Source organism: Lasioglossum baleicum, chromosome 17 (genome assembly GCF_051020765.1).
Source record: "Lasioglossum baleicum chromosome 17, iyLasBale1, whole genome shotgun sequence".
NCBI lineage: Eukaryota > Metazoa > Arthropoda > Insecta > Hymenoptera > Halictidae > Lasioglossum > Lasioglossum baleicum.
Genome location: NC_134945.1, coordinates 4,840,427 through 4,862,685, shown reverse-complemented (window position 1 = coordinate 4,862,685; position 22,259 = coordinate 4,840,427). Strand labels below are relative to the sequence as shown.

Genomic DNA, 22,259 nt, shown 5'->3' with positions numbered 1-22,259 from the left:
GGCATTCCACCGGTGACGAACTACGTTCCACTGCAACAGGGTAAGGCGTACCGCCGCCCTGAAAGGCCAAGGTGTACCACCAGCCTCCTCGTCACGACGTACCGTCCACGAGAACGACCGACGAGCACGATGAACCATCACTCGTCGCCGTAGAACCGCCTGAGAGGACGTAAACGCACGGTGAACCACCACGTTGAAGTCCGACCGACCCGACTCAGGCAGGGAGCCCTCCTCCCTTCCCGAAAATGTCCTTTTTCCCGTAGCATAGCCAGAGCACGACGTACCGTCACTCTATTCGCCAAGGTGTACCACCAGCGAGCTTGTTAAGGCGTACCGTCGACAAGAACGAACGGCGAGCACGACGAACCGTCACTCGCCGCCGTAGAACCGCCCGAGAGGATCATGACGTACGGCGAACCGCCACGTCACATATCCGACCGACCTGACTCGGGCAGGGGTTTCCTGCCCTTCTGATCCTTCCGTTTACCTGTCCCGAAAATATATCCGCGTCGCGTCCGCGAAAGTAACGCGTTCCGTACCTGAAAACCGCGACGTGCGCGTCCGAGAAAAGTACTCGGAATCGTATCCGAAAGTCGCGGTTACCGAGTGAACATTCGCGACGAGCGAATCCAGAAAACCGCGTTCGCGAACGCGCCGGTAGCGAGCATCGTCAGTGAAACCGCCTGTGTCGTTATTTCGAAACCCGCGTATCACGTCCAGTTCCCCATCGACATTTTCCTCTCGTTGAACATCGAACTCTGGATCGGCGAGCTATAAGGACGAAGAGGAAGTCTCCGAACGTGACGACGAAACCAGGTTGTTACAAGGGCAAACATAGGGGAGGGAAGTCAGACTGATTGGAAGGAATTGAAAGATAAAATAAAGGAAGTACTGGGGAAGGTAGATATAAAGGATAAAGTAAAGAGGAAAGGATGGTGGGATGAAGAATGTAAAGTAGAGAAAAGGAAAGTGAGGGGGGAATTAAGAAATTGGAGAAGGAAGGGAGGGGAGGGATTAGAGTTTAAGAAGTTGAAAAGAGCATACCAGAGATTATGTGAGGAGAAAAAGAATAAGGAGAGGGAAAAATGGGAAAAGGAGGTGGGGGAAATAAAATCGGAAAGTCAGGTTTGGAAGCTTGTGAATAGGGAAAGAAAGAGGGGAACAAGGGTTGACGAAAACATAGGGATGGAAGAATGGGAGGAGCATTTTAGGAAGGTATTGGGAGGGGTGGGATGGAGAGTTAGAAGGGGAGAAATAACGGGAAGAAGAAAGGACGCGGAAAGGGATATAGAGATAGAGGAAATTAGAAGGGTAATTAAGGGGCTGAAAGATGGGAAAGCCGCGGGAGGGGACGGAATCCCGAATGAAGTGTGGAAATATGGAGGTTGCGAGATAGAGGAGTGGTTAATGGGGGTGTGCAATAAGGTTTGGAGGGGGGAGGGATGGCCGGAGGATTGGTCAGAGGGGGTAGTGATACCAGTAGCAAAAAAAGGGGACAGTAGTGTTGTAGAGAACTACAGGGGGATAACTCTGACACAAACTGCTTACAAAATTTACGCGGCGGTGTTAGCGGAAAGGTTAAGACAAGAGGTGGAAGGGAAGAGTTTGTTGCCGGCAAGCCAAACCGGTTTTAGAAAAGGATTAGGATGTATTGATAACATTTACGTGCTTAATTATCTAGTAAATAGACAGGTGAAGAGAAAAGTAAGGAAGTTAGTTATATTGTTTGTGGACTTAAAGGCGGCATTTGACACTGTGAACAGGGATGTACTAATAAGGGCAATGAAGATAAGAGGGGTGAGGGAAGGGTTGGTGGAGAGGTGTGAGGAGGTATTAATGGAAACTAAAAGTAGGGTGAAAGTGGGGTAGGAAGAAGGTGACAACTTTTGGACTACAAGGGGGGTAAGGCAGGGGGGCCCGTTAAGCCCGCTACTATTTACCTTGCTACTAGCGGACTTGGATGAGGAGTTAGAGAAGGGGTGTTGGGGTGGGGTAAAGCTGGGTGATAGAAAAGTTTTCACACTGGCATACGCCGATGACGTGGCCATGCTAGCGGAAAGCGAAGATGATATGAGGGGCATGATCGGGGTATTAGAGAGATATCTGGAAGGGAAGAGACTAGAACTCAACACAGAGAAATCCAAGATGATGAGATGCAGAAGAGGTGGGGGGAGGTGGAAAAAAATGTCTTGGAGGTGGAAAGGGAAAGTGTTAGAAGAGGTAAAAGAATACAGGTATCTGGGTTACACGATTACAAGAGATGGGGGTCAAAGAGCTCATGTAGAGGAGAGGTTAAGGAAAGGGGCGGCAGCTATGGGACAAATATGGGCGATAGGAAAAAGGAGATTTGCCAAAGATTGGGGTAGGAGATTATGGTTATTCGACAGATTAATATGGGCGGTGATAAGCTATGGGGTAGAAATATGGGGCTGGAAGGAGAGGGCAGGTCTAGAGAGACTTCAAGAAAGATATTTGAGATGGTTGCTAGGAGTAGGTAAAGGGCATAGCCGGATAAGATAGTCAAAAATGCCCTTGAGCCGAATTTTATCGACGATGTGCCATTCGATAGAGCACCAAGAAAAAACATACTGTGCAAAATTTCAACCCTGTATCTCGATCGGGAGGGTAGTTATGGGGTAAAAACGAAAAATCAGTTTTTGGCCTATTTTCCCTAGTTAATGACGTTTAGAAATTCTGAAAAAAATCTGACACATGTCAAAAACCCAAATACATACTTTGCAATTGGTTTCAGATTTTTAAAATGGAAATCCTGCTTGTAAAAAATCAAAAACCTCAAAAAAATCGAAAAAATGCAGATTTCACATGGAAGTTTTAGAGTGACAACATTTATATTTTTACAGTAGCAGTATATTGTTATAAGTATTGTTCATGAATTTTTTCAGATTTTTTGGTTTGGTGCGCCGTTGTTAAAAAAAATAAAAACCGATTCTTTCGACGTTTTTTCCGCGAAGAACTGAGCTAACCTTAAAATTGTTACGTTCTATTTATTCTGTAAGTCTATCAGGCTCTGATAAATCTTGAGCACTCTACAGAAGTAATTAAAAAATGATATCAACTCAATTAATATTTCTATAGTATGAACATTACATCTAGAAATATCAATCATGTTTCCAACAGCTCAGTTGGCTCAGCGTGTTAGCCGTTCGACTGTTGATCTGCTGATACTGGGTTCGCTCCCGGCATAGGTATACATTTTTTTTACTTGATTAATTCTTTTTTTTTATGTCTAACTATATAATAATCAATGGTGTGTTTGTAGATTTCTTTTAGAAGCAATATCTATATTTTCAAAAAAAATATTTTAAGGTGAAATTCGCAAAAAAATTATAATACATAGATTGTGCGGATCTTAATTATCTCAGTCTCATTTTATCGTGTTTTCGTAAAGCATATTTTATTTTATCGATGAATTGAAAGATTTATTTATGTTGAAAATTGGAGGAACTTCTGGCAGTACTCGACATTTTCAGCAGTAATTCCATTTATGTGTCTTCGAGTTTTAAATACTTTGTTATAGAGAAAAGAAAGAAATTCAAGTTGTAGAAATGGCTCTATTGTTGTTTACTTCTTTTGAGGCATTCAATTTGGAACCTCGTCTCTTATGCGGAACAGCAATTGTTGTGTATGTACCACTCAGGGTTGCTAATGAAATATTTCACAGTGAAAGCAGATGTTCCGATACTTGTCAAAGTAAACTAACGGATCTATAAAAGCATATTTAGAATGACAAACTTTTGATGTTTCATTAACTTTTACCTTTGTTTACCTTTATACGTTTACCTTTTCTTTTCTTTCCTCGCCTTACGACTCTGTTAGACACTACTGTATTTGGTGTATTTTACCTTAAAATACTTTTTAAATATTTCAATATTGCTTTTAAAAGAATTCTACAAAAATATCCTTGACTAGTGTGAAGTTAGAAATAAAAAAGGAAGAGAATTGATGAAATAAAAAAAATAGACCCACGACGGGCGCGAACCTAGTATAGGCCGGTCCACAATCGAATGCCTAACGCACTGAGCCAACTGAACTGTTGAAAACGTGAGTGATATTTCTAGATGTAATGTTCATACTGTAGAAATATTAATTAAGTTGATTTCATTTTTTAATTACTTCTGTAGAATGCTCAAGGTTTATCAGAGCCAGATAGACTTACAGAATAAATAGAACGTAACAATTTTAAGGTTAGCTTAGTTCTTCGCGGAAAAAACGTCGAGAAAATCGGTTTTTATTTTTTTTAACAACGGCGCACCAAACCGAAAAATCTGAAAAAATTCATGAACAATACTTATAACAATATACTGCTACTGTAAAAATATAAATATTGTCACTCTAAAACTTCCATGTGAAATCTGCATTTTTTCGATTTTTTTGAGGTTTTTGATTTTTTACAAGCAGGATTTCCATTTTAAAAATCTGAAACCAATTGCAAAGTATGTATTTGGGTTTTTGACATGTGTCAGATTTTTTTCAGAATTTTTAAGCGTCATTAACTAGGGAAAATAGGCCAAAAACTGATTTTTCGTTTTTACCCCATAACTACCCTCCCGATCGAGATACAGGGTTGAAATTTTGCACAGTATGTTTTTTCTTGGTGCTCTATCGAATGGCACATCGTCGATAAAATTCGGCTCAAGGGCATTTTTGACTATCTTATCCGGCTATGCCCTTTACGCCGGGGTACATGGTAAGGGAGGAATTACAAAGGGAACTACTTAGAGGGAGGGCAGGCATAAGGGCATGGGGGTATGAGAATAAATTGGGGCAAGGTAAGGGAGGGGAGTTAGCGCGCCTATGCTGGGAGGAATTGAGAAGAAGAGATAGAAAGGGAGGGCAGAGGGACGGATGGGAAAAAGAGAGATGGGATTTCTTTAGGGAGAGGGGGTGGACGGAAGAGGAGATGTCGAAACTGATAGAGGAAAGGCAAGAGTCCTTAAGCGAAGAAATAATAAGAAGGGAGAAGATAAAACAGAGTGAAGAAAGATGGGAAAGAATTAGGAACGCGAATTTTAATAGTTGGTATGGGAGGGTAAAGGGTGAGGGGCTGCCGGGATATCTAAAGAAAGGGTGGGGGGAGAGTAGATGGAAGAGAATGGCGAAATTTAGACTAGGCAATGGAATGAGGGGGGAGAAGTACTGGGAGGATGAAGAGGAGAAAAAATGTAGAGTGTGTGGTTGGGAGAGGGAAACATGGGAACATGTATGGGAGGTATGTATGAGAGTAGATGAAGAAGAAGGCTGGCAGGAGTGGATAGAGAAAGTGTTAGAAGATGAAGGGGGTGGGGAAGAGTGGCTGAGGAAATTAGAGGAATGGAGAGAAAGAATGGATGGTATGAATGGTAAGAATGGAATGAATGATAAGCAACCGGAAGAGGAGGTCCGTTTTAGCATGTAAGATTAGTATGTAAGATTTAAAGCTTAAGTGATAGGTTAAGGTATGTAAATCATTGTAAATAGTGTACATAGCGTCTTTTGTATATAGTTTGCTTCTCTCTCTCTCTCTCTCTCTATATATATATAAGCATAGATATAAGGTAGGATATAAGTTAGTTTAGGAAGACGAGAAACGGGTAAAGTAGGAAATATGGTTGAGGTGAAAATGTAGGAAAATTGTAACCCTAAGGGGAACCAATAAAGTACATACATACATGTACCTCTCTGCTATCACAGAATCGCATTTCGACAAGAGCTGTCGTAGCATCGTTTCGAAGTTGTGTAGAAGGTTCTGTAGCGAGGTTGTCGCTACCAGGTCCCGGAAAATTCGGTTCCCCATTTTATTAATGGGTTTTTCAGGTTTTTACAGTTTTTTTACAGTTAAAGTCTTTACCTGGGCTCGGTTCGACCTCGTGCGGTACTTTCCCGCGAGCGAATGTTCTTGACTCCCGACAAGAGCAATTATTGCAGGTATATGTACATACCTGATTGTCCGGCTAACTCATTGCCATAGCCAGGAACTTTTCGTTATATTATAATAGACGTTTTTTCCGGCGGTTTTCCGCAAGCCTTCATCCGTCCCTCTTTTTCGGACATACTGTCTTTTTCAATAACCATATAAATAGTCCTTAAAATGCGTCGGAGGTCCTCACATTTTTTAGTACGGTGGACGAACGAGTACGTTACCTCCCGCGACGATCTTTTTTCCGCTCTTTGGTTTTCGAGTTCTGCGTTTTTTTGTGTAATAATGCCGGACGTGGATATGGTGTGCGTGCAAGGTCCTTCGATAGCACAAGTTGCGGTGTGTCCGGATGAAAATGTGGACAATGATATTGACAATGAGAAGTTGCTGTTGCAAGATGCCGTGAGGTATTATTTAGGGCTGCTTGCTCAAGATGGTATAATTGTATCAGAGGCTTCAACAGTCATTAGTGATAAGGCCATTCACATGGGAGAAGAAATTTACTGTCGCACTATTGAAATGTTGAACGAGAAGAAAGTCATCGAATCCGAAGAACTTTTCATGAACGATGAACTCGTCGAGGACACATACGAGGAAGTTGGAGGATTCAGTTCGTCCGAGGATTATCAGCCAGCGAAGAAGACAATGAAAACGGAATATATTCCATTGGAGTACAAAATTAAAGTTGTGAATGTTGCAAAGGCACATCCAGGTTGGACACTGAAGAACCTGCACAAGAAAGGATGCACCCGCTTAAAACGCATGGAACATTTAAAAAAGTGGGAAGAGCATATTAAAAGTGGCGGCACCGCATTCGATAAATATGCTACCATCGATTCGTGGACAAATGACCGTTTCCAGGAAGCTCGGAACAATTGTCAGCAAGTGACAACAAGAAATTTACAAGAGTGGGCTCTAGCTGCTGCAAGCCAATTCTCCGATTTAAAATTTAAAGCGGCTGCTTCGTGGACAACGCAATTTAAACAAAAACATAGAATCCGGCAACGAAAAGTCACGAAATATGTTTCGGAAAGCGAAAGCGCAACGATGGAGAAACTTTTTGCACGCAAGCTCGTGCGCTGATAAAAGATTTCCATATGGATTTTGTCATCAACACGGACCAAACAGGATGCCAATACCAATCGACCTACGGCAGGACGCTCGCTCAACGAGGATCAAAAGTGGTCTCTGTCCAAATGCAGAGGGTGAACAAGATGATACATTCGTATACTGCCCAGTACGCTGTGACTTTATCGGGTAAATTGTTACCTACCGTTTTCGTGTGCCTGCAAGAAAAGTCTGGAAAATTTGGACCGAGGGTGCGAAAGTTGGTGGACTAGTATTCGGCCAAATACCAGAACGTAGTTGTAACAAGTTCCAAATCGGGTAAACTGACAACTGCTTTGTTCAAAGAATATTTGACGAATTGTTTAAAGCCATACGTACAAGAAAAGAAGTTCGCATTACTAATCGATTCTTGGACAGGACAGACTGATCCGGTAATGTACGACGAGCTATTCCAGGATGACGAGGGTATGCCAACGTGCAGCGTCAAGGTAATACCGCCAAAATGCACACCTCTGGTCCAGCCGTGCGATGTTTATTTCTTCAGACAAGTAAAAAATTTAATAAAACGTCTGCAAAATTGCTCGTACTTAATTCAACATAAACGCGAAATAAATTCTAGAGAAGATTGTATAAAAATACAATCCATCGTGCACCATCAGTTGTCTTCTCCGATATTTGCGAATATGATACACTATGCGTGGTTTGCGTCCAAACTCTGTGATAGCAGAGAGGTACATATTTGTAAATTTGAATGAAGCGTGTTTTCCGATAGATGTCCTGAAAAACGTGTGTTCTTGTACGAATGCTTCGTTTATTGTGTGTGCGAGATGCCGCAAGAATTATTGTTTTTGATGTTTTTACGACGAGTATCACCCTGGCTCGTGTCATACTAGCATGTAATCAATACAGAGAGAATTTTCAATAATAAAGCAACTATAACATTTTGAAATTATTTTTTGTTCGATTTATTTCCCAACGGCCACAAATAAAAACTTTGATTTTGATCGAACAAATAAAAAACATGCATTTTCATCTTAAAAAATAAAAATAAGTGATAATTAATAGATTTTAGGCTTAAAATTGAGGGAGGAGTATCGAAGTTCTAGAAAAAAAAAATCCACAGCGAGACACGAACCAGCAACCTACAGATTACCAGTAGGGGAGAGTCGTGCAGTACCGACCGCTCTAAGTTTTCTTGTTATTAGGTAGACTAGAATCGGTAAAAATTAAAATTAAAAAAAGGAATTTGTAACACAAAGGGAACTTAATAAAAGGCCAGAAATTGATTTTGTGAAATTTAATAATTAGTATTCAATATTTGTAAGAATAAAGATATTAGAATTTGAAGGAAACAAAGAATTGTCGTCCAGTACCGACCATTACGTATTTAGTAGATTTTTCAGTCTAAATCATTAATAATGTTAAAAAAAGATGTAGCAGACCTGTACAGCGGGCTCAGTACAGCTCTGCTACTAACGCGAAGACTCGCGTATTGCCGAAGCACGCCGAACGATCGCGACCGAAACCGAACCCGTAACGCGCGATTTCACGCCTCGTAACCAGGCGCGACACATCGCTACGCACCTTCCCGCGTTTTCGCGCCTCGAGACAGACGCCGCATACATACCGCAACCCGCGCACCCCGCGGTAATCACCGAATTTGCCTATAAAAGGCAACGCGGAAGGCGACACGCTCTCTTTCCGAGTCCAGCAGGCGAGCCGCTTGGTCGACTGGAACCCTGGTAAGCGCCTTACCCTGACGAGCCGTCAAGACCCTGATCCCGACCGTTCCTGTTCCCCGTGCAACGCGCCGTTGTATCCCCGTCCGTTCAACGTGCCGTCGAACGAATCTTCCGTTCAACTTCGCGCCGAAGTTCCCGTCGCCGTCTCCACGTGCCGTCGAGACACCTTTTGCAACGCGCCGTTGTATCCTCGCCCGTTCCACGTGCCGTCGAACGAATCCGTTAACTTCGCGCCGAAGTTCCCGTCGCCGTCTCCACGCGCCGTCGAGGCACCTTTTGCAACGCGCCGTTGTATCCTCGCCCGTTCAACGTGCCGTCGAACGAATCTTCCGTTCAACTTCGCGCCGAAGTTCCCGTCGCCGTCTCCACGCGCCGTCGAGGCACCTTTTGCAACGCGCCGTTGTATCCTTGCCCGTTCCACGTGCCGTCGAACGAATCCGTTAACTTCGCGCCGAAGTTCCCGTCGCCGTCTCCACGTGCCGTCGAGACACCTTTTGCAACGCGCCGTTGTATCCTCGCTCGTTCAACGTGCCGTCGAACGAATCCGTTTAACTTCGCGCCGAAGTTCCCGTCACCGTTCCCACGAACCGTCCTGACCGATCCCGAATACCTGTTGCCGCGAGCCGCCGGTTCCCGTATCCGAGTAAGTCGACGAGCCGTCGCGGAAAATCCGTACCTGCCGCGACGGGCCGTTTTCCGTCATCGACCGACAGATCCGCGAACCGCGAATCCGCGTGCGTGCACCCGCGAACGTTATCGGAAATCTTCGCGACCCGCGGCCCTGTGAGACGTAAAAGTTACGTCGCGTGTTCTGTTTATTTCATACCTCGCCCGAACTACCGTCTCCCGTCCGCTTCCCTCGCCGCGAACCCTGGCTCGGCGAGCCATTCAGCAACGAGGGAGAGATCCGGTTGTGACGAGGATTCGGACTCGTTACAAAGACATTTAGATGTTAGAATACGCATTTTTATTCAAATTTTATTTATACAAATAATAAAATAATTATATATTTTTATATATTATGTCATTTTTTTTTTTAGTTTTTACATCTTTCCTTATTTCCTTTCCTTAATTGAGTTTCAGCTTTCCTTTTTTCTGCTTCTTTGGCTTTTTCGTTTCTTGCAGCTTTTCTTTTCTCCGCATTTATCTTTTTTTCGTCAGCCAGGTTCCTTTTTTTCTGAACTTCGTTTATAAAAACGGTCGAAGTTAGGATTTCGGATTGTTGCGTCCGTTGTCTTCTCATTTTTGTTTGCAACTCTAATGTGTCGTTGCTAGGAGAGATTGATTTTACTATTTCCATGAACTTTGAAGTTACACCACGTAAAGAAGTTAATGAAAAATTATCGTTAATATTTAAAGTGAGCACTGATGATGGTTTTTTCCGCTTTGGAATTTCGGACATTTTTCTGTGGGAAAAGGTAGAAGAAAGATTGAATAAACATCTTCTCTAACTTCATTTCAAATGCTAACAGATTGAACTTACAGATAAGAAAAGTTTGGCTTATACTGGTCGATGGTTGATTGGTCGGTACTGCACGACAGTTGGATGGTCGGTACTGGACGACAAACATGGGGAAACATTTTAGGTTATGGTATACATAATATACAAAGAAAATTCCAAAACAGGGCCCGTTAATTATGCTTAATAGACTAGGTATAATATACATAATTCAACAAAGTCATTTACTTACCTGAGAAATAAATTATCAGATCTAGAAAATAACTCTTAACACTCGAAATATCAACGCTCACGCTAAATGTGTCAGAACTGCGAAAAAAATCGAATGAACAATGTAGCAACGAAACATATTACCCACAATAGTTATATTCATTTGTTTTCTTAAAGGAAGTGTAGCCATTTGACCTGGAAAAGTCATAAATTAATTTTGGTCGGTACAGTACGCCGGTCGGTACTGCACGACTCTCCCCTAATCCTCGCTACGCCCTCGGCTATTCACTTCATATTGACCTCTTAACGGGAACTCCTTATGAACGTGTAAACTGATTTTCAAATGCAATTTTCTCGAAAAATCTTGAGAAGCGCTCGCTACTGCTTTATCAAATTACATTTGGAGAAGATATCTTCAAGTACTGCAAGTTTCAGAAAAATCCGTGACCCATCGACCGTGGCTTCCCCTTGTTAGCTACAGACCAATCAGCCTTCTCCCCAATATCTCTAAAGTATTCGAAATCCTAATAAAAAGAGCTCTAGAAAAATTTTACGGTGATAACAACTTAATTCCGGACACACAATTCGGGTTCAAACATCAACTAAGTACAATACATGCAATACATAAACTAACATCCGATATCCACGCAGCTATTTTTAATAAAGAGAATGTGGCAGCCTGCCTTATAGATCTAGAAAAGGCCTTTGACACAGTGTGGGTCAAAGGTCTCTTATACAAAATGAAAAAAAAGGCTGCGAATCACACCTGTTAAAAATACTATCGAGCATGTTACTGAACAAAAAATTTTACACAAACACACACGAAGATATTCTAGTCGAAATGGAAGATGGCCTGCAACAAGGAACAGTTACAGCTCCGATTCTTTTTAACTTTTTCAATGCAGAAATTCCGAACCTATTTGATATACCGGATTCAACAGACATAAAAGTCATATTTTTCGCAGATGACTTAATAATATACATCACAGGAAAAAACGTCAAAAATCTCCAAGCCAAAATGCAATCAATAGTTAACAAAATAAATGAATACTATAAAACCTGGAAGTTAAAAATAAACCCAACAAAATGCGAAACTATTTTATTCAGGCCAAAAATATACAAACAGAGCAAAACTTTTAGAAACTCCTACAAATCATTCCAGATAAAAATTGACGATACAACAGTTCCGCACAAAAATCTAGTACGATACCTCGGAATTTACTTAGATAACCGAATAATACTAAACGAACACATAAAAATACAAATGGAAAAAGCTAGAAAAGCATTCATGGCTAACAGCAAAATATTCCATTCCGATTACCTAAATCCGCAAATTAAAAAATTACGTTACATGCTCTTGATCAGACCTATAATCTCATATGGTTGCCCTATTTGGTTTAACACGAGCCCACATATAATAGAATCTATTAGAAAATTCGAACGTAAATGTCTAAGAGCGTGTACGCGTGTATATAGGAGTAGAGAATCGAATTTCAAAAAATTCGAAACATGTAAAAAACTATATGACACGGCAAATATACCAAGGATAGATAGCTTTATGATAAAATTAAATAGAGATTATTTCGCAAAAATTAGACATATAAGAAACAACAATTTAATTTCTAGTTCGCTATACCCAAATGACGAATATTACACAAGAACGTGCAATACTGGAAATATCCCTCCAGAAGCTTTCCTATTACACTGTCCAACAGCCAAAAAGTATTTCGATTCCCACTATGCGATTCTTGTAGAGTTTTCCGCGCTGATTCCGAATCTGGTTTTAATTTTTTTCCTATACGTCCAGTTTTTGAGAAAATGGAGTTTAAAAAAAAGACATATTTTTCAACTTTAAACAAATATTGCGATGTTATTATAAAAGATATTGAATTGTTCTTTACAGCAAAAGATTCTGTAGACTTTCCCGAATACAGTGATATCCAATATTAATACATTACGATTGTTTAAACATGTTTAAACAATGATTAAAGACGGAGATGCACCACTTTTGCACCAATTTTTGCGGATATTTTCGAATTTATCTCAAAAAATAAGGGTCCAGCGAAAAATTGAACTATACCACGCGAAAGAGCAGACTTTTATCTTGAGAAACCCTCCTGTGAAGTTTGCATGGTCGACGTTTTTTTCGAACCAGAAAGCAAAATATCTTCGCGCAACATGAGTTTCCGCCAGTGGCGCTCGGGACGGGATACGGCGCAGCGACGGAATACGGAGCGGCGAACGACCGTTCTGGTGGTGAGCGCCACTGGTGACAACTCTTGTCGGGCGAAGATATTTTGCTTTCTGGTTCGAAAAAAACGTCGACCATGCAAACTTCACAGGGGGGTTTCTCAAGATAAAAGTCTGCTCTTTCGCGTGGTATAGTTCAATTTTTCGCTGGACCCTTATTTTTTGAGATAAATTCGAAAATATCCGCAAAAATTGGTGCAAAAGTGGTGCATCTCCGTCTTTAATCATTGTTTAAACATGTTTAAACAATCTAATGTATTAATATTGGATATCACTGTATTCGGGAAAGTCTACAGAATCTTTTGCTGTAAAGAACAATTCAATATCTTTTATAATAACATCGCAATATTTGTTTAAAGTTGAAAAATATGTCTTTTTTTTAAACTCCATTTTCTCAAAAACTGGACGTATAGGAAAAAAATTAAAACCAGATTCGGAATCAGCGCGGAAAACTCTACAAGAATCGCATAGTGGGAATCGCGAGAAACTTTACTTGTAAATCCATGGGATCGATGTACTACTAGCTTCTATCCGATTTCAATGAGCTTTGGATATGTGGTCAAGACCATTATTCTGAACAACATTTCTCTTTAGACTATTTGGCGGTTGGCTTTGGTTTACGAGATAATCGTAAAAAAAGAGAAGAAGCAGAAACTGATTGTATTAAAAACTCACGTATTCAGCCGTAAAACCATTTGCTGCTTCGAAATGTGTGTCACTGGGTCACTCGGTGACGAACTGCACAGATGTCTTCAGGTATACGGCAGTACCGAAAGCCAAAGGACGTACGGCCAGGTCGACGAACTGCACTGCCGGTGGTAGAAGGCCTAAGGGATGCGCGATCAAGTCGACGATCCAAAATTTAACTTTCACTTTCGAATCGATAAAAAATTCGTATGTTTATTTCACACAGAAGCCTTGAAATTTCTCCACACTCACAATCACTGTTCACATTTGTCAACACATAGTTATGCACTAATAATAATTGCCATATCCCTTGTACTGCTGCACAAATCACAACAATCAGGTAATGCAATCACTAGACTGCGGATTTCATGCATTTGTAGCAAACATGAGTAGGTGCATTTTAAGACAGTAGAGAGATTAAAATAAATTCAAAAAACCAATGTATTATTTTCAAATTCTTAAAATGATCACAGTAAGACTCAAATATCTGTCTGGCTCCTGTCCCTTGTAATAGCGGCAGCCAACATTAATTTTGCATAAAGATCCGCAATCTAGTGATTAGTTTAAATACCAATATCAAAAACACAGCTAATAGCAACCGTTAGCATTGAATTGACAAGTCTTTGGAGATGTTCTCTCTACCGCGGCTCGAACGACAGTGATTTTCCGCAAGATTTTTCTAAAGAATTTAGGAAGGGCATTTAGAGTGTCGAAATTCGAAATGCACGCTGTAGCACGTTTACGAAAACGAAGGGACGGTTAGACGAAAAATAGGATACGAGAAGGACCGCTTAAAGATTTATGGCAATCACATGTTCAGTTTTTCCTGCAGATTGGTACGCAGAGTCGATGGGTAACCGTTCGAAAACGTCGTCTGTCCTACTTTTAGAAAGTTTCTTAAGGAAGGTATAGGACAATAGGGATGGTACGCTGACCTGACATTTTTACCCCTTGCTGGGTAAAAGGACGGATGACGTTTTCGAACCCGCGGTTACCCATCGACTCTGCGTACCAATCTGCAGGAAAAACGAAACATGTGTTTGCCGTAACTCTTACAGCGGTCCTTCTCGCGTCCTGTTTTTCATCTAACCGTCTCGTCGTTTTCGTAAACGTGCTACAGCGTGCATTTCGAATTTCGACACTCTAAATGCCCTTCCTAAATTCTTTAGAAAAATCTTGCGGAAAATCAGTGTCGTTCGAGCCGCGGTAGAGAGAACATCTCCAAAGACTTGTCAATTCAAAGCTAACGGTTGCTATTAGCTGTGTTTTTGATAGTGATATTTAAACTAATCACTAGACTGCGGATCTTTATGCAACATTAATGTTGGCTGCCGCTATTACAAGGGACAGGAGCCAGACAGATATTTGATTCTCACTGTGATCATTTTAAGAAGTTGAAAATAATACTATGGTGTTTTGAAATTATTTTAATCTCTCTACTGTATTAAAATGCACCTACTCATGTTTGCTACAAATACATTGTTACACGAACCCTTTAGGGAACTGAGGATCCGTGAACGATAAATGCGTTGGACTCGCGTGAAGAAGGACAGGAGAAAATTCGGTCGGAGGTTGGATCTTCGTGAGAGGTTTCAGTCAATTGTTCCACCCGCGTGTTACGGTTCACAAAACAAGCACTTTATTGTTGCTGAGGCTACGGACGCACTTTAACCCGAAAGAACAGAGCTCGCAGGGGAGATTATTCTACGTGTTTCTCGCAGAGGAGATTATCGGTCGTTTTTGAAACTTGCTCGTAGCTATTATATAATTCGCGTGTGTACTCGCAGAGGAGGTTACAACGGAACCAACTTCAAAACTGGCTGGGGGTCCTATTTACCGGTAATCGGTGGATTCCCCCACCGTACACACATACGGGAGCCCGCTTCGAGGTGAAGACTCGCCGCGGTGCTGTAGGGACGACGAGGGGGGTGGTCGCGGCGCTGAATCATACGAAACTGTATCGTTCGCGTTTAACAAACCGCCCGCCTTGCGCGGTCGCGCAACAGAAACGGATAATCTATATATCTCGAAGAGCTCCCCATACATACATACACATACACACACATACTAACTATTTACAATATTTACAATGTTTCGGATGATGACACCTGGGCCGACGGCCGGCCGCGACTATTATGTCACTTAGGTCGTGACGTCGCACGCTCGACAACATTATTCGGGGGGTGCCTTCAGTTGTTTACTGGTAACTGGTAGACGCGAGTGATGGGTCGTTTATATGTTGAGGACGCGGTCTTAACCTCCACCACTCGTACGTGGCCGTCTTTACCTGGGAACGTTTTTACGACCCTCCCTAATTCCCATTTGTTAGGAGGTAGTAGGGGGTTGTCCAAGAGGACTACCGCTCCTACAGTCAGATCCTTTTGTCCAGTTTGCCATTTGTACCGCGACTGCAGTTCCTGCAAGTACTCGCGGGACCATACGCGCCACAGCAGTTCGTGGAATTTTTGCACTTGTTGCCATCGTGATAAGTGCGTTGTCGGCTCGTCAATCACGGGAGGAACCGGACGTGAAATCAGCGGACTACCGGTTAAAAAGTGCCCTGGCGTAAGGATTTCAAGACACTCTGGGTCGTCGCGCACCCGAGTAATCGGACGCGAGTTTAACGTGGCTTCCACCTCGCAAAGCAGTGTGGTGGACATCTCTTTGGAGGTTGACGCGAACGACCCCATGATACGACGAAGATGATGCTTGGTTGACCGGACTGCGGCTTCCTGCATTCCTCCGTGATGAGGAGCGCCCGGGGGATAGAACTTCCACTGAATTCGAAGAGTGGAGCATCGATTTTTCAATTCCGGCGAATTTGTGACTTCGACGAAGTGTCGAGCGAGTTCGTTGGACGCGCCTACGAAATTCGTGCCATTGTCGCTAGTGATCGTCTGAGGAACACCACGTCTGGACGTGAAGCGGTCGAAGGCTGCGAGGAAGGCAGCCGTGGAGCAATCATCAACCAACTCTAAATGGACCGCGTGAGTAGCAAAACAGATAAATACTGCAATGTATTTTTTATAAGTTCGCTTTCCGCGCCCGGGTGCGTCTCGTACTTGGTAGGGACCGGCGTAATCGACTCCAATGTGAGAGAATGGAGGGGACGGACGGCAACGTGACGTCGCGAGGTCTTGCATTACCTACGTTGCAGTTTCCGCCCGCCAACGCGCGCATTTGACGCACTTATGAATCACGCGACGGACCGAATTACGCAACCCTAGGATCCAATATTTTTGTCTTGTTGTGTACGTCGTGATTTGATTTCCGCCATGCAAGGAGAGAAGATGCGATTCCCGAATAATGAGGTCGGAAACGTGATGTTTCGGCAATATCGCGGGGTGCTTCGTTTCCCAAGGCAGAAAGGAGTTTCTGAGCCTCCCGCCTACGCGTACGACTCCGTATTGGTCGATGAAAGGGTTGAGCGGTAAAAGTGACGAGCTATTGGTCAACGGTTTGTTCCGCGCGAACGCGGCGATTTCGGTTGCGAACGAGCTGCGTTGGATTATTCGCAGTATTGTTATTTCCGAATCGCGTAGCTCCGAGACGGTGAGGAACGAGGGGGGCGCGGTGCTTGTTTGCTTTCGCACCGTGTTTATAAATCGCCGCACGTGACAGAATACGCGGATTAGGCGTTGCCAGCTAGAGAAGCGAGACAGAGCATCCCAATCTTTGATTGTGACCGTATTATGTACGGCGGTTTTACATTTTTCCTCCTCCATTTCGTAGGTCTGCTGAACGGGCCAGTCTTCTTCGTCCCTCTTCAACCACGATGGACCTTCGATCCACAGCGTCGATGACAGCAGTGCTTCTGCACTTACACCACGCGAATTCAGGTCTGCAGGATTGTAGTGCGTCGGCACGTGTCTCCAGACGGCATTCGGCAGTGTGGAGTGGATCTTGGACGTCCTGTTGGCCACCATGGTCTTCCAAGCTGCTGGGTGTTTCCGCAACCATGCGAGGACAATCGTGGAGTCCGTCCAGCAAACCGTCTTCGTTACCGGTATCCCGATCGAGTGGGTCACGTGAGCGGCCAATTCAGTTAGCATGACGGCTCCGTTTAACTCGAGGATAAGGATAGAGACAGTTTTTATTGGAGCTACTCGCGATTTAGCTGTGAGCAGCGTTGTATGCGTTTCGCCGGTGAGCGACGTTACGCGGGCGTAAATCGCGCATGAAAAGGCGGCACGAGATGCGTCGCTGAATCCATGTAGTTGGATTTCGAGTGAGTCAGGGGCGTACTGGATCCACCGCGGGACCCTCATTGCGGTTAAAGCACGCCAGTCCATACAGAAGAGGTTCCAGGTTTCGCGGGTGTCGTCCGATACGCAGTCATCCCAGCTGATTCGTTCGAGCCATTGTTGCTGCATCAAGATTTTGGCTCGAACAACAATTGGAGACAACCATCCTAGAGGGTCGAACAACGTCGCAATCTCCGAGAGCAATTCGCGCTTGCTCATCTTCTCCTTTCTGACCGCCAGTTTTTGTAAGTCAAAATAGAACGCGTCGTCCGAGGGGATCCACCTGATTCCGAGGACTTTGAGTTCCGAATCATTGAATATTCGCAGATCCACCGCGTGTGAATGTGTGGTTTCGGGAATATTTCGCAGGGATTCGGCATCGTTGCCCGCCCATTTTCGCAGATTGAATCCGCCTCGAGACAACAGCTGACAGACTTGTATTCTAGTCTGTTCGAGCAGCTGTTTGTCCGGCGCGCCCATGAATACGTCGTCGACATAAACACTGTTGCGAAGAATCGGGGACGCGAGGGGGTATTCCGAACCTTCCAACTTGTTTACTTCTTGTATAACGCGCATCGAGAGGTACGGGGCGCAGGCGGTTCCGTAGGTTACCGTATTCAATTCGAACGTCTCGAGATTACCGGTAGATTCGCTTCTCCACAAGATGCATTGATATTTGCGATCTTGTGGGTGGATGAGAATTTGACGGAACATTTTCTCAATGTCCGCCACTAGAACATATTTGTGGATTCGCCACGCTAATAAGATGTGAGTGATATCTAACTGTAACTTCGGACCAGTAAGTAGGATGTCGTTTAAGGAGTATCCGCTAGACGTTTGGCTCGACGCATTAAAAACGACTCGGAGCTTTGTAGTCAAGCTTTCCTCTCGGAGAACGGCGCGATGTGGAATGTAATTCCTCGAACGGTCGACGCCATCGAGACGGTTCATGTGGCCGAGCGACTCATACTCGCGGATGAACGCATTATATTCGCATTTTACCGCCTCGTTTTCGCGTAGTTTCCGGGTCAGACGTGCCAGTGACGCGGTGGCTCCTCGGAGTGAATCTCCGAGGAAGTCCTCAGGGACCGACTTGAGAAACGGTAACCGCACCACGAATCTGCCGGTAGCGTCGCGCGAGTAGGTTTTTTCGAAGTGCCGCTCGCATTCTATTTCCAAGGGAGTGAGGATACGCGTTTCAGGGACCGCTTCCGTTTCCCAAAAACGAGTTAACGCACGTTCGAGTGGATCCGTGATTGTCCCGTGATGCGTGGTAACCGCGACGCGATGGTTTTCCGGGGTGTTGATGCATCCGGACAAGATCCAACCGAATACCGTATTTTGCGCAATCGGTCCTTGGTTACTGGGGAGTCGAACGCCAGGTCGTAGAATTTGCGCGAAGATATCCGCGCCTAGGAGCAATTCGATACGTTGCTTTGATGCGGGCTCGGGGTCCGCGAGCGCGAGATCGAACAGGGCGCTGTAATTTTCCATCTGGATCGCCGGCGGCGCGTACTGCGTTATACCGCGCACTATGAACGCACGGGTTGACAGTGCTGTTGACTCCTGTTTGGACGAACCTATCCGCAGTTGCACACTATAATCAATGTTGCTTGTTTGTTCGCCGCCGAGACCGGTCACGGAAATCGGTGATCGGACTTTTTGTAAACGTAGCTGCTGTACAAGATTGGTGGACACGAACGAGGATTGAGACCCCTGGTCTAATAGCGCGCGGGCTAATCGCGACTGACCGTTGGGCGCGAAAACTTTGACCATTGCGGTAGCCAGTAGGACAGTCTGAATGCCATTCGGACTGGCTTCGGCGAAATGTGTCGCAACGTTACTACCGATTTCTTCTGAATTCGCGGGCCGCGCAGGGGCTTGAGCCGATAACGGTGTCTGAAGAGTGGTAGACGCGTCTAATCTCGAGGGCTGGACCGAAGATGCATGGTTTCGGTAACCACTCGTTTTGGGTCTGCTGAGGGCCCTGGATTCTCCGCGGTGCAGCAATGTGTGGTGCTTTTCACCACACTGTCTACACACGTTTGTGCTCGGGCAATTCGACACGGTGTGATTCGCGCCGAGGCAATTTATGCACGCGTGTTGACTTTTCAGCGTCTCGAAGCGCGCTAGTGGCGAGAGGCTACGGAACATGCTCCAGTCGCGGGGTACGTGCGCTTCTTTGCAAAGAAAACAAGTAGGAGACGGCCTACTTTCTTCAATCACGTGCGCGTTCGTTTTTTGTCGTAACGGTTTCGCAGGACCCGCGGAGGATTGTAGTTGTTGCGTCGGTTGATTGGACATCTTAACCGCCGCGGTTTGTTCTAAAACAAACTTTTCCATCGCCGCGTATGTTGGGTAGGTTCGTGCATCTCCGAGGGTTTTGTTCCACTCCGTTTCTAATTCGCGGTCGAACTTGCTCGAAACGAAATAAACGAGATGATCCTCTTTCGTGCCTCTACCTAACTTGTACAACGCCTCGAGGGTGTTACGATAATGAATCGTGAACTGATTCAGCGAGTCGAGCTGCGACAATTTGATCGATTTCAAGGAATAAAGTTTTTGCATCAGCGTATGTACAATAACTCGTTCGTTATCGTAAATTTCCTTGAGACGTGTCCAGCCGATCTGGAAGTTCGCGTCCGTTACATCGAGGTGCTGTATCGATTCTAGTGCTTCGCCCGACAATGCGCTAAGCAAGTACTGCAATCGTTCTGAGCCCGTCAAGGTTTCGTTTACAATTACCGCGGAATTGAATCGCGATTCGAACGATTTCCAACGCGTGTAATCGCCGTCAAATTTCGGGAGTTCGATCCGGGGTAATTTAACATGCGCGGGACGAGTTACCATGCTAGCTGGAAACGCCATAGATGAATTCGCCGCAGGGGGTGTGATGGGGGGGGGGGCGTAGATGGGCCAGCTGCTCCCGTAGGTAGGACCAGCCATCAAGGTACGCGTCCTCCATCCGATCCATTGTTCCGGCCTTGAAGTAAGGTAGGTCTTCTTTCGTCCGGTCCGCTTTCCGGTACGCTTGGAGGTACCCGTTGAAAGAAGTAATCTGGGTCCAGGTCTCCTGATACATGGTCAGCCTGGTGTCCAGATACTCCACGGTGTAGTTGTCGACCCCTTTTTTCTTCGTATTCGCCAATATTTTCGTGAATTGAGCAAACGCCTGTGTTTGCCGCTCCAGCACCGCTTCGAAGGTCTCCGTGACACTTGTATTCATGTTCACAGCGTGTTTTTACTTTGAAAGTCACGAGACCCGACACACTCGTTTGAAATGGACGGTTGGTTTCGCCTCTAACGTTTTCCGACCGATCCAGGTTTCTTCACTAATCCGGCTCGAAGGACCAAAAACTGTTACACGAACCCTTTAGGGAACTGAGGATCCGTGAACGATAAATGCGTTGGACTCGCGTGAAGAAGGACAGGAGAAAATTCGGTCGGAGGTTGGATCTTCGTGAGAGGTTTCAGTCAATTGTTCCACCCGCGTGTTACGGTTCACAAAACAAGCACTTTATTGTTGCTGAGGCTACGGACACACTTTAACCCGAAAGAACAGAGCTCGCAGGGGAGATTATTCTACGTGTTTCTCGCAGAGGAGATTATCGGTCGTTTTTGAAACTTGCTCGTAGCTATTATATAATTCGCGTGTGTACTCGCAGAGGAGGTTACAACGGAACCAACTTCAAAACTGGCTGGGGGTCCTATTTACCGGTAATCGGTGGATTCCCCCACCGTACACACATACGGGAGCTCGCTTCGAGGTGAAGACTCGCCGCGGTGCTGTAGGGACGACGAGGGGGGTGGTCGCGGCGCTGAATCATACGAAACTGTATCGTTCGCGTTTAACAACATGAAATCCGCGGTCTAGTGATTGCATTACCTGATTGTTGTGATTTGTGCAGCAGTACAAGGGATATGGCAATTATTATTAGTGCATAACTATGTGTTGACAAATGTGAACAATGATTGTGAGTGTGGAGAAATTTCAAGACACACATTTCGAAGCAGCAAATGGATTTACGGCTGAATACGTGAGTTTTTAATACAATCAGTTTCTGTGCTACTTATCTTTTTTTACGATAATCTCGTAAACTAAAGCCAACCGCCAAATAGTCTAAAGAGAAATGTTATTCAGAATAATGGTCTTGACCACATATCCAAAGCTCATTGAAATCGGATAGAAGCTAGTAGTACATCGATCCCATGATTTACAAGTAAAGTTTCTCGCGATAATCTCGTAAACTAAAGCCGATCGCCAAAAAGTCTAAAGAGAAATGTTGTTCAGAATAATGATCTTGACCACATATCCAAAGCTCATTGAAATCGGAGAGCATTCACATAATCGAGAAACTCTTGTTCGTTGCGATGTCACGGCGTACCACCGACACTCGCTTACCGGCAAGGCGCGACACGGCGCGGCGCGGCGGCCCAGGGCGCGCTCTGATTGGTCCGTGTTTTTCGTTAATAACTCCTAAACAAAGCCGCAGTTGACATTGGTGCAAAGGAAAATGTCTCTTAGAATGGTCTCAGGAACCTCCCATTTCAATTAAGTACACCACATTTGGGACAACCTGTATAGATATCAAAAAGTACAAGATTGAATGAATGAATGAATGAGTATGTAAATAATAGTGTGCAAGTGGTAGTCAGATAAGTTATCCGCATTGTTCTGTATA

At 44.3% G+C, this 22,259-nt stretch overlaps 3 protein-coding genes across 3 annotated transcripts; 1 reads left to right on the top strand and 2 right to left on the bottom strand.

The window, feature by feature from the left end:
- Positions 1 to 1,185: 1,185 nt before the first annotated feature.
- Positions 1,186 to 2,520, top strand: LOC143217535 (uncharacterized). Its single transcript, XM_076441920.1, has 3 exons — positions 1,186 to 1,603; positions 1,682 to 1,849; positions 1,952 to 2,520. The coding sequence occupies exons 1-3, from the start codon at positions 1,186 to 1,188 to the stop codon at positions 2,518 to 2,520; spliced, it is 1,155 nt and encodes a 384-aa protein (XP_076298035.1).
- A 13,002-nt stretch (positions 2,521 to 15,522) lies between these two features.
- LOC143217534 (uncharacterized) lies at positions 15,523 to 16,476 on the bottom strand. The gene has a single exon (XM_076441919.1). The coding sequence runs from the start codon at positions 16,474 to 16,476 to the stop codon at positions 15,523 to 15,525; it is 954 nt and encodes a 317-aa protein (XP_076298034.1).
- Positions 16,477 to 16,479: 3 nt separating this feature from the next.
- Positions 16,480 to 20,427, bottom strand: LOC143217533 (uncharacterized). Its single transcript, XM_076441918.1, has one exon. The coding sequence runs from the start codon at positions 20,425 to 20,427 to the stop codon at positions 16,480 to 16,482; it is 3,948 nt and encodes a 1,315-aa protein (XP_076298033.1).
- Between the last annotated feature and the right edge of the window lie 1,832 nt (positions 20,428 to 22,259).